The following is a 13,171-nucleotide window of genomic DNA, read 5'->3' as shown; positions in this document are numbered from 1 at the left end:
ATAAGAATTAGGAACAGGAGTAGGCTATCTAGCCTGCTCCGCCATTCAACAAGATCATGGCTGATCTGGCCGTGGACTCAGCTCCACTTACCCGCCCGCTCCCCATAACCCTCAATTCCCTTATTGGTTAAAAATCTATCTATCTGTGACTTGAATACATTCAATGAGCTAGCCTCAACTGCTTCCTTGGGCAGAGAATTCCACAGATTCATAACCCTCTGGGAGAAGAAATTCCTTCTCAACTCGGTTTTAAATTGGCTCCCCCGTATTTTGAGGCTGTGCCCCCTAGTTCTAGTCTCCCCGACCAGTGGAAACAACCTCTCTGCCTCTATCTTGTCTATCCCTTTCATTATTTTAAATGTTTCTATAATATCACCCCTCATCCTTCTGAACTCCAGCGGGTAAAGACCCAGTCTACTCAATCTATCATCATAAGGTAACCCCCCTCATCTCCAGAATCAGCCTCGTGAATCGTCTCTGTACCCCCCCTTCCAAAGCTAGTATATCCTTCCTTAAGTAAGGTGACCAAAACTGCACGCAGTACTCCAGGTGCGGCCTCACCAACACCCAACACAGTTGCAGAAGGACCTCCCTGCTTTTGTACTCCATCCCTCGCGCAATGAAGGCCAACATTCCATTCGCCTTCCTGATTACCTGCTGCACCTGCAAACTAACTTTTTGGGATTCATGCACAAGGACCCCCAGGTCCCTCTGCACCGCAGCATGTTGTAATTTCTCCCCATTCAAATAATATTCCCTTTTACTGTTTTTTTTCCCCCCCCAAGATGGATGACCTCACATTTTCCGACATTGTATTCCATCTGCCAAACCTTAGCCTATTCGCTTAACCTATCTAAATCTCTTTGCAGCCTCTCTCTGTCCTCTACACAACCCGCTTTCCCACTAATCTTTATGTCATCTGCAAATTTTGTTACACTACACTCTGTCCCCTCTTCCAGGTCGTCTATGTATATTGTAAACATTTGTGGTCCCAACACCAATCCCTGTGGCACACCACTAACCACCGATTTCCAACCCGAAAAGGACCCATTTATCCCAACTCTCTGCTTTCTGTTAGCCAGCCAATTCTCTATCCATGCTAATACATTTCCTCTGACTCCGCATACCTTTATCTTCTGCAGTAACCTTTTGTGTGGCACCTTATCGAATGCCTTTTGGAAATCTAAATACACCACATCCATTGGTACACCTCTATCCACCATGCTCATTATATCCTCAAAGAATTCCAGTAAATTAGTTAAACATGGTTTCCCCTTCATGAATCCATGTTGTGTCTGCTTGATTGCACTATTCCTATCTAAATGTCCCGCTATTTCTTCCTTAATGATAGCTTCAAGCATTTTCCCCACTACAGATGTTAAACTAACCGGCCTATAGTTACCTGCCTTTTGTCTGCCCCCTTTTTTTTTTTAAACAGAGGCGTTACATTAGCTGCTTTCCAATCCGCTGGGACCTCCCCAGAATCCAGAGAATTTTGGTAGATTAGAACGAATGCATCTGCTATAACTTCTGCCATCTCTTTTAATACCCTGGGATGCATTTCATCAGGACCAGGAGATTTGTCTACCTTGAGTTCCATTAGCCTGTCCAGCACTACCTCCCGAGTGATAGTGATTATCTCAAGGTCCTCCCTTCCCACATTCCCGTGACCAGCAATTTTTGGCATGGTTTTTGTGTCTTCCACTGTGAAGACCGAAGCAAAATAATTGTTTAAGGTCTCAGCCATTTCCACATTTCCCATTATTAAATCCCCCTTCTCATCTTCTAAGGGACCAACATTTACTTTAGTCACTCTCTACCGTTTTATATATCGGTAAAAGCTTTGACTATCTGTTTTTATGTTTTGCGCAAGTTTACTTTCGTAATCTATCTTTCCTTTCTTTATTGTTTTCTTAGTCATTCTTTGCTGTCGTTTAAAATTTCCCAATCTTCTAGTTTCCCACTAACCTTGGCCACCTTATACGCATTGGTTTTTAATTTGATACTCTCCTTTATTTCCTTAGTTATCCACGGCTGGTTATCCATTCTCTTATCGCCCTTCTTTTTCCACTGGAATATATTTTTGTTGAGCACTATGAAAGAGCTCCTTAAAAGTCCTCCACTGTTCCTCAATTGTGCCACCGTTTAGTCTGTGTTTCCAGTCTACTTTAGCCAACTCTGCCCTCATCCCACTGTAGTCCCCTTTGTTTAAGCATAGTACGCTCGTTTGAGATACTACTTCCTCACCCTCAATCTGTATTACAAATTCAACCATACTGTGATCACTCATTCCGGGAGGATCTTTTACTAGGAGATCGTTTATTATTCCTGTCTCATTACACAGGACCAGATCTAAGATAGCTTGCTCCCTTGTAGGTTCTGTAACATACTGTTCTAAGAAACAATCCCATATGCATTCTATGAATTCCTCCTCAAGGCTACCCCGTGCGATTTGATCAGACCAATCGATATGTAGGTTAAAATCCCCCATGATTACTGCCATTCCTTTTCCACATGCCTCCATTATTCCCTTGATTATTGTCCGCCCCACCGTGAAGTTATTATCTGGGGGCCTATAAACTATGCCCACCAGTGACTTTTGCCCCTTACTATCTCTAATTTCCACCCACAATGATTCAACATTTTGTTCATTACAGCCAATATCGTGTCTCACAACTGCCCTGATATCATCCTTTATTAACAGAGGTAGCCACCTCCTTTCCCTTCTTGTCTATCTTTCCGAATTGTCAGATACCGCTGTATGTTTAATTCCCTGCAACCACGTTTCTGTAATGGCCACCAAATCATACCCATTTGTAATGATTTGTGCCGTCAACTCATTTACTTTGTTTCGAATGCTGTGCGCGTTTAGGTAAAGTGTTTTAATATTAGTTTTTAAACCATGATTTTTAGTTTTCACTCCTCCTGCAGCCATTTTATATTCAAACATGTTGTCCCTTCCTATCACCTTGTGGTTTACACTTAACTTGTGCTCTGTTGCCTCCTGCCTTTTGCATCCTTTCTTGGGGTTCTGTTCATCTGAGCTCTCACCCACTCTAACTAGGTCAGAGCCCTCTCCTGGGTTTCCATTCCCCTGCCAAGCTAGTTTAAAGCCCTCCCAACTGCACTATCAAAACCACCCGCGAGAACATTGGTCCAGTCTCTGTTGAGGTGTAACCTGTCCGATTTGTACAGGTCCCACCTACCCCAGAAGCGGTCCCAATTGTTCAGGAAACTAAAGCCCTCCCTCCTACACCAATGCCCCAGCCACGTATTTATCTGACTAGCCTTCCTATTTCTACCCTCACTAGTACGTGGCACTGGCAGTAATCCCGAGATTACCACCTTTGAGGGTCTGGCTTTCAATCTTACTCCTAGCTCCCTAAACTCAGCTTTCAGGACCTCACCCCTATTTCTACTTATGTCGTTGGTACCAATGTGGACCACAACCACTGGTTGTTCCCCTTCCCTCCCCAGAATGCCCTGCAGTCGCTCAGTGACATCATTGACCCTTGCACCAGGGAGGCAACACACCATTCTGATGTCACTTTTGCTGCCGCAGAAGCGCCTATCTGCTCCCCTAACTATTGAATCTCCTATCACTATAGCCCTTCCCGTCTTCTTCCTCCCCCCCCCTGTGCAGCTGAGCCACCCACGGTGCTGTGGACTTGGCCCTGGCTGCATTCCCCAGAGGCATCACCGCCCTCACCAGTAGTCAGAATAGAGTACCGGTTGGAGAGTGGGATAGCCTCAGGGGACTCCTGCACTACCTGCCTCGCCATACTCCTGTGTGCGACGGTCACCCATTCCCTATCCTCCTGTACCCTTTTAATCTGTGGGGTGACCAATGCGTGAAATGAGCTATCCACGTACCTCTCGGATGCTCCTCAGTGCCTCCAGTCCTCGCTCGGCGCTCGAGTTGGAGGAGGTGGAGACACTTCCTGCACATGTGGTCATCCCCGTTGCGGGAAGCATCCAGGAATTCCCACATGGCACAGGTGTTACATTCCGTTTGAACGAGCTGCCCTGCCATCCCACTAGTTACCCTTAAATTATCCAGCAAAAACACTGACTCCCACTACACACACTAAACAGCTTCAGTATTTACCAGGGAGATAGAACAGGTGGACATGACATTGGATGATGAGATTAGTAATGAGACAAGTACATTTAAAATAAAAAGAGGGGACATATTAACTAAAGTAATCAAACTCAAAAAGGATAAAACCCCTGATCTGGATGGACTGCATCCACGCATTTTAAAAGAATCTAGGGAAGAGATAGCAGAGGCCTTACTACACATATTTGATAATTTATTAGAAAATGGTGTAGTGCCAGAGGACTAGTGGATAACTAACATAATACCTGTATTTAAGAAGGGGAATTATAGACCAGTCAGCTTAACATCGGTGGTAGGAAAAGTAATGGAATCCCTACTAAAGGAAAAATAGAACATCTAGAAACCAAAAATATCGTAGCAAATAGTCAGCATGGATTTCAAAAAGGAGTCTTGCTTGACCAACCTCATTGAATTTTTTGAAGAGGTAACAGAGAGAGTAGACAATGGTAATGCAGTAGATGTAATTTATCTAGATTTTCAAAAGTCCTTCGATAAGGTATCCCATAATAGACTGATGAACTTGGGCAGAGAATGCGGAGTCAGGGGACAAGTAGCAGAATGGATAGCTGGCTGGCTTCAAGCTATTCACAATGGCAGAAGGTTGGTGGTGTGTTCCACAAGGATCAGTGCTGGGACCACTGTTGTTCACAATTTATATTAACGATTTAGACTTTGGAATAAAAACTACAATTTCTAAATTTGCAGATGACACCAAATTGGGGGGGATAGTCAACACTGAGGACGACTTAAACAAATTACAGGAGGACATTAATAAACTTGCAGAATGCGCATATAATTGACAAATGAAGTTCAACACAAATAAATGTGAGGTATTACATTTTGGTAGGAAGAATAGGGAGGTCACTTATTACTTCGAGGGTGAGAGTTTAGGTGTGGTAGAGGAACAAAGGGATCTCGGAGTACAAATACACAAATTGCTAAAAGTTGCCACACAGGTTAGCAAGGCCATAAAAAAAGCAAACTAAGCACTCGGGTTTATTTGTAGAGGTATAGAATTGAAAAGTAGGGAAGTTATGCTAAACCTGTATTGAACCTTGGTTAGACCACACTTAAGAGTACTGCGTACAATTCTGGTTAAAAGGATATAAAGGCACTGGAGAGGGTATAGAGAAGATTTACAAGGATGATACCAGAAATGCAAGGATATACATATCAAGAAAGGATGAACAGGCTGGGTCTCTTTTCTCTTGAAAAAAGGCAGCTGAGGAGTTGATAGAGCAGATACAGAGAGAATGACTCGAGGCCATCAATACAAGATAGTCACCATGTGATATATTCTTACATCACTACTAACAAACATACTCGACACAAGATAGCTCTACAGGAACTTGTCATGTGACCTGGTCACATGATCCTTTTATCGTATTTACAGCTGTGGTTGCATTACATCAGTTGTCCACTCGGTGAATCAGTAGTCCACTAGGGGAGCTCTATATTACACACCAAGAAATCCAATGGGGAATTCAGAAGAAACTTCTTTACCCAGAGAATGGTGAGAATGTGGAACTCGTTACCACAGGGAGTGGTTGAAGCGAATAATACAGTTGCATTTAAGGGGAGGCTAGACAAGCACATGAGGGAGAAGGAAATTGAGAGTTATGCTGATAGATTTAGATGTGGAAAGGCGGGAGGAGGCTCGAGTGTGAGCATAAATGCCAGCATGAACTGGTTGGGCTGAATGTGCCTGTTTCTGTGCTGTTTATCCTATGCAATACATTTTACTAAATGACCCATTGATCAAAACTACACTTACTGCTGTTTTCAGACACCGTTTATTACGTTTCAAGCTGCTGCTTTCAGCCACTGTGGAAGTGGACATTTTTTATAAGCTTCCCCATCCTATGTGACATTACTAAATTCTGCTCTAGTGTCATCATGAATGCAGTGTTCTGGGCCCACGGTTTCTTTGCAGGTCAACACAAGGAGTTCTGTACAAAATGTGTGCTCTCAATGTTCCATCTAACTAGCAGTTCAAAACACAATAAACTAACCAGCAGACAGCTGAGATACATCAGTGACAGTTATGTCTCATGATTATAATGTGGAATATGGAATCATTCAGCAGAATATATTCCCTTTAATGAAATGAGGCAGGGAAAATGGCCTTGGCTCCAGTTTCTGGAATTCGGAGGTAGTACCAGAAAAACTGGAAATTATCTTGTAAGAGTGCATGTTTTTTCTAAAAATAGATGATGCTGGATAAATGTGATACCTTTACATAAATGTAGGAAATAGCTTGCAGTGTATTATAAAGAAAATCATTTGTGTGTTTAACAGGAGAAAAGGCTCAATTAAAAGTGAAAAGCGACATAAAACTTTAAACCAAGTTAGTCCGCTTAAATGGATCAGTGGCTAAATGTACTGGATAGCAGGGGCACCAGGGGGCCTTTCAGCCCGGGATAGCAGGGGCACCAGGGGGGCCTTTCGGCCCGGGATAGCAGGGGCACCAGGGGGCCTTTCGGCCCGGGATAGCAGCAGCACCAGGGGGCCTTTCGGCCCAGGAGAGCAGGGGCACCAGGGGGCCTTTCGGCCCGGGATAGCAGCAGCACAGGGGGGCCTTTCGGCCCGGGATAGCAGGGGCACCAGGGGGCCTTTCGGCCCGGGATAGCAGTGGCACCGGGGGGCCTTTCGGCCTGGGATAGCAGGGGCACAGGGGGGAGGGGGGCCTTTCGGCCCGGGATAGCAGTGGCACCAGGGGGCCTTTCGGCCTGGGATAGCAGGGGCACAGGGGGGAGGGGGGCCTTTCGGCCCGGGATAGCAGGGGCACAGGGAGCCTTTCGGCCCGGGATAGCAGGGGCACCAGGGGGCCTTTCGGCCCGGGATAGCAGGGGCACCAGGGGGCCTTTCGGCCTGGGATAGCAGGGGCACCAGGGGGCCTTTCGGCCCGGGATAGCAGGGGCACCAGGGGCTGGCAGGGGGGCATTTGGGCCCAGGATAGCAATGGCACCGATGTGGTTGAGGGACCATAAAGGCACAATCCCCGATCTGTGCAGAGTTAGCTAACCCCTCCTGGGGTAATGGTGGGACCACTACGATTGTCCTCGTTGTTTTTCAGACTAGCGAAGGGGGTGGGGAAATAAAGCCAGGACGTGGGAAATAAAATAAGCAAGGCTTTCCAATCGCAATCCAATGACCGCTACTAGTTTAAAATTCTTCTGCCATGTATCGCCTATGCTTGTACGTCAACAGTCACTTGGATGCCGTTCAACAGGGCTGTCAACATCTGTGAAAACACTCGCAAACACAAAATTATTGCTTTCAGTTGAGGGGGGGAAACTAGCTAGCCAACATACTTGATTTCCTCCTCCAATGCAGTCTTAAAGAGTTTAAGCAGCAGATATTCTTCTCTCTGGTTTGAAGCATAGTTGTACAAGGTGAAGATGACAGTATCCATAAATTTAGTTGATTTGTTTTGAGGCATCTGGAAGATCAATTTGGCCAAATAGGCTGGATTTGTCTGTGAAAGAAAACAGAAACATTGACTTAAAAATCAGGTTAATTTATGTACAACTTATAGTTTATTATAGCATTGTGTATCCTTGTTTTAGATTATACGCAGCATATTCTAATGAATTTTCCTCTTCATTGTATGCACAAACTCATTGAGACAGAACAACAATCTATGTCCATGCTGCTCTCGCCCTGACCCAGAAGGCTACTCGATCGCGACTGGGGTCATGCTCCAATTGTACTTGTGTAGAAATGCCAATGCACTGCCCAACCCCACGGTGTTTGAGACCAAAATGAAGGAATTTTGGAACCAAAATGTATCAGGTGAAATGATGAGGTTTTAATTCATCAATAAAACTCTCTTACTCGCTAATTTATTTTTGCCTGAGGTACTGTCCGACTGGGTTTGAAAGCCATCAGTACTTGATATGGCATAGGACCAAAATTTCTGCACTGTCAGAGGAAAACAATCACAAGAAAGTTCACACACACACACACACACACACACACACACACACACACACACACAAATGACTCTCAAATGGATCTTGTTGCAGGAAATCTAAAAATCACAAGACAAGCTATATGGAACACCTGTCTGTCTAAGTTATAATTTACTTCTTTAAAGACACTTTATAGGTGTTGTTACCTGAAGCAGATAGAAGAGATGCTGGTATGCTTCCAGTTTTTTTCTTTTCTCTTTGCTGAGTGATTTTAACCCTTGCTTGTCACCCGAAATTACTTCCACAGCCTGGCCCTTGTTCTTCTTATCCATTTTCTTACTGTGAGAAATAACATCCTGTTGGAAGAATGGGAAAAAGATTAAGGGGCTAATTTTCCACATGGACAATTTTTGGCATGGTTGTCGAGGTACATCCAATTTTCTAGTAGCCCGACTGCACCAAAAAAAGTTCCAAGTTTTGGCGTAATAAACTTTGAATTTGGAGCAGCGCAGATTGTCCTTAAAGCTCTGTGGGTGGAGCTTAAGGTCTGTGCCAAAAACTGAGGTTGCCAGGGTAACGAGGGACACACTGAAGGGCTTAGGCTGGAAAGTGAAATAAACTGTACTCCTATCCTGGCCTGAAAGGCCCGCCACCCTGCTGGTGCTGCTGCTATCCCGGGCCGAAAGGGAACGGTGAGTGGGGGTGGAATCAGGAGGGCATGGGAAAAGGAGGGATGGAGGGGAGGAGGAGGAGGAAGTGGGAAGATGGAGGGTGGGGTGGGAAAAACAGGGAATGAAAAGGTTGGTTTTGGAAGAATACAAAATGGAAACAGACCTGTAGCGTGATTCTGTTTTTCACTAGAAGCCCAATCTTAATGTCCATCAGGTTGAGGTCCTTCTCGAGTTGCTGATTGGATCGGATTTTGGTAACAACCTCCTCCCTTAATCTAGTGACTTCCAGCTCCTCCTGAAAGTCCAAGTCACTCTGATCCAGCAGGTGAACAAATTTACGCACAACATTCAATGGGGGTTCTCCTGCACTGACTACAGAGGAAAAACAGACACAGGATAATGAGTGGTCTAGAAAGCATGACACTGCTGTAGTGAAGCAATGATTGTGCAGTAATTAGTTTCTTTTCCCCAACCATTTGTGGCTTTCTTCTCTTGAAGGCAGTGACTCATCCTGGCCACCAATGCACGTGTCAGGAGCCCTCTGATATGTTTGCAAGAAAGTACCACAGCTGAGGAGTTCCTGTCCTCACCGATATAAACACTCTCCAGCAGGGTCACAAATGATCAGGAATTGGAACTCTGGTTGATTTTTGCCCTAGCCTATGGACACTTGGCCCTTGTTCAGCCATAGAAAAAACATAGAAACATAGAAAATAGATGCAGGAGTAGGCCATTCGACCCTTCGAGCCTGCACCGCCATTCAATGAGTTCATGGCTGAAAATGCAACTTCAGTATCCCATTCCTGCTTTCTTGCCATACACCTTGATCCCCCTAGTAGTAAGGACTACATCTAACTCCTTTTTGAATATATTTAGTGAAATGGCCTCAACAACTTTGTGGGAGAGAATTCCACAGGTTCACCACTCTCTGGGTGAAGAAGTTTCTCCTCATCTCAGTCCTAAATGACTTACCCCTTATCCTTCAACTGTAACCCCTGGTTCTGGACTTCCCCAACATTGGGAACATTCTTCCTGCATCTAACCTGTCTAAACCCATCAGAATTTTAAACGTTTCTATGAGATCCCCTCTCATTCTTCTGAACTCCAGTGAATACAAGCCCAGTTGATCCAGTCTTTCTTGATATGTCAGTCCCGCCATCCCGGGAATCAGTCTGGTGAACTTCCTCAATAGCAAGAATGTCCTTCCTCAAGTTAGGAGACCAAAAACTGTACACAATACTCCAGGTGTGGCCTCACCAAGGCCCTGTACAACTGCAGTAACACCTCCCTGCCCCTGCACTCAAATCTCCTCGCGATGAAGGCCAACATACCATTTGCCTTCTTAACCGCCTGCTGTACCTGCAAGCCAACCTTCAATGACTGATGTACCATGACACCCAGGTCTCGTTGCACCTCCCCTTTTCCTAATCTGTCACCATTCAGATAATAGTCTGTCTCTCTGTTTTTACCACCAAAGTGGATAACCTCACATTTATCCACATTATACTTCATCTGCCATGCATTTGCCCACTCACCTAACCTATCCAAGTCACTCTGCAGCCTCATAGCATCCTCCTCACAGCTCACACTGCCACCCAATTTAGTGTCAGCCGCAAATTTGGAGATACTACATTTAATCCCCTCGTCTAAATCATTAATTTACAATGTAAACAGCTGGGGCCCCAGTACAGAACCTTGCAGTACCCCACTAGTCACTGCCTGCCATTGTGAAAAGTACCCATTTACTCCTACTCTTTGCTTCCTGTCTGCCAACAAGTTCTCAATCCACGTCAGCTCACTACCCCCAATCCCATGTGCTTTAAATTTGCACATTAATCTCTTGTGTGGGACCTTGTCGAAAGCCTTCTGAAAGTCCAAATACACCACATCAACTGGTTCTCCCTTGTCCACTCTACTGGAAACATCCTCAAAAAATTCCAGAAGATTTGTCAAGTATGATTTCCCTTTCCCAAATCCATGCTGACTTGGACCTATCATGTCACCTCTTTCCAAATGCGCTGCTATGACATCCTTAATAATTGATTCCATCATTTTACCCACTACTGATGTCAGGCTGACCGGTCTATCATTCCCTGTTTTCTCTCCCTCCTTTTTTAAAAAGTGGGGTTACATTGGCTACCCTCCACTCCATAGGAACTGATCCAGAGTCTATGGAATGTTGGAAAATGACTGTCAATGCATCCGCTATTTCCAAGGCCACCTCCTTAAGAACTCTGGGATGCAGTCCATCAGGCCCTGGGGATTTATCGGCCTTCAATCTCATCAATTTCCCCAACACAATTTCCCGACTAATAAGGAGTTCCCTCAGTTCCTCCTTCTTACTAGACCCTCTGACTCCTTTTATATCCGGAAGGTTGTTTGTGTCCTCCTTAGTGAATACTGAACCAAAGTACTTGTTCAATTGGTCCGCCATTTCTTTGTTCCCTGTTATGACTTCCCCTGTTTCTGACTGCAGGGGACCTACGTTTGCCTTTACTAAACTTTTTCTCTTTACATATCTATAGAAACTTTTGCAGTCCGTCTTAATGTTCCCTGCAAGCTTCCTCGTGTACTCTATTTTCCCTGCCCTAATCAAACTCTGTGTCCTCCTCTGCTGAGTTCGAAATTTCTCCCAGTCCCTGGGTTCACTGCTATTTCCGGCCAATTTATATGCCACTTCCTTGGCTTTAATACTATCCCTGATTTCCCTTGATAGCCACGGTTGAGCCACCTTCCCTTTTTGATTTTTACGCCAGACAGGAACGTACAATTGTTGTAGTTCATCCATGCGGTCTCTAAATGTCTGCCTTTGCCCATCCACAGTCAACCCCTTAAGTATCATTCGCCAATCTATCCTAGCCAATTCACGCCTCATACCTTCAAAGTTACCCTTCTTTAAGTTCTGGACCATGGTCTCTGAATTAACTGTTTCATTCTCCATCCTAATGCAGAATTCCACCATATTATGGTCATTCTTTCCCAAGGTGCCTCACACAACGAGATTGCTAATTAATCCTCTCTCATTACACAACATCCAGTCTAAGATGGCCTCCCCCTTAGTTGGTTCCTCGACATATTGGTCTAGAAAACCATCCCTTATGCACTCCAGGAAATCCTCCTCAACCGTATTGCTTCCAGTTTGGTTAGCCCAATCTATATGCATATTAAAGTCACCCATGATAACTGCTGCACCTTTATTGCATGCACCCCTAATTTCCTGTTTGATGCCCTCCCCAACATCACTACTACTGTTTGGAGGTCTGTACACAACTCCCACTAACGTTTTTTGCCCTTTGGTGTTCTGCAGCTCTACACATATAGATTCCACATCATCCAAGCTAATGTCCTTCCTAACTATTGCATTAATCTCCTCTTTAACCAGCAAAGCTACCTCACCTCCTTTTCCTTTTATTCTATCCTTCCTGAATGTTGAATACCCATAGATGTTGAGTTCTCAGCCCTGATCATCCTGGAGCCACATCTCTAATTCCAATCACATCATATCTGTTAACATCTATTTGCACAGTTAATTCATCCACCTTATTACGGATACTCCTTGCATTAAGACACAAAGCCATCAGGCATGTTTTTTTAACACCCTTTGTCCTTTTAGAATTATGATGTAGTGTGGCCCTTTTTGTTTTTTGCCTTTGTTTACTCGGCCTTCCACTATTGCTTTTTACTTTTCTACCATCTGTTTCTGACTCCATATTACTTCGCCCTGAACTAATTGAATGGCAGTGCAGGCTCGAAGAGCTGAATGGCCTACTCCTGCACCTATTTTCTATGTTTCTATGACAGACTGTAGTACTTTAGCACAGATATGGCCCAGATCAACTAATTTACACAGAACCAGAGAAATCTCTGGTCTGTATGGCACAATACCACATCATTGGGGGAGTGCGCAATTGAAGTGTTAAAGCACAAGAACCCAAATGGTTATTACATCAAAACTATAATGTGAAATGCTGTACCACAGCAAACCAATTCAGAGAAAGTTTTACTACACTTGGAAAATGTATAAATATACATCTTGCTTGCAAGGGTGCGGTAGCATAATGGCTATGTTATGGGTCTAGTAATCCTGAAGCCAGCACTAATAACCCAGAGAAAGCAAGATCAAATCCCACTGTGACCGTTGGAGAATTAAATTCAGTTTAAAACCATCTGGAAATAAGTGCTTGTACGAATAAAAGTGACCATGAAGCTGACGGATTGTCATAAAAACCCAACTAGTTTTCGTTCAGAGAAGGTAATCTGCCGGTCTTTTCCAGCTTGGCCGACACCAGTGCACTGGTAGCTTTGAGTATTTTGTCAATTGTAGGATAAGGTGTGCAATCACTGAATTTTAAAAATAATTAATAGAAATTTAGCTGAATAAATTTCTAGTAAGTACACAAAGTGAAATTAAATTGTTGTAAACATAACCACTTGACGGGGTCTGGTGGGGCAACGTCTTTCCAATT

The 13,171-nt window shown here is 44.3% G+C and overlaps 1 protein-coding gene across 1 annotated transcript in view; it reads right to left on the bottom strand.

Moving 5' to 3' along the window:
- The window catches only part of iqgap2 (IQ motif containing GTPase activating protein 2), a 405,429-nt gene that overhangs the window by 118,320 nt on the left and 273,938 nt on the right, over positions 1-13,171 (bottom strand). The window contains exons 23-25 of the mRNA XM_070886141.1: positions 8,869-9,077; positions 8,241-8,390; positions 7,435-7,598 (exon numbers count right to left, since the gene is read on the bottom strand). Coding sequence (XP_070742242.1) covers positions 7,435-7,598; positions 8,241-8,390; positions 8,869-9,077 — 523 coding nt within the window. The remainder of the gene's footprint in view (positions 1-7,434; positions 7,599-8,240; positions 8,391-8,868; positions 9,078-13,171) is intronic.

The sequence above is a fragment of the Pristiophorus japonicus genome, chromosome 1 (genome assembly GCF_044704955.1).
Source record: "Pristiophorus japonicus isolate sPriJap1 chromosome 1, sPriJap1.hap1, whole genome shotgun sequence".
Classification (NCBI taxonomy): Eukaryota; Metazoa; Chordata; class Chondrichthyes; family Pristiophoridae; genus Pristiophorus; species Pristiophorus japonicus.
Note: the sequence above shows the minus strand (reverse complement) of the source record. Positions and strands in the feature narration are given on the sequence as shown.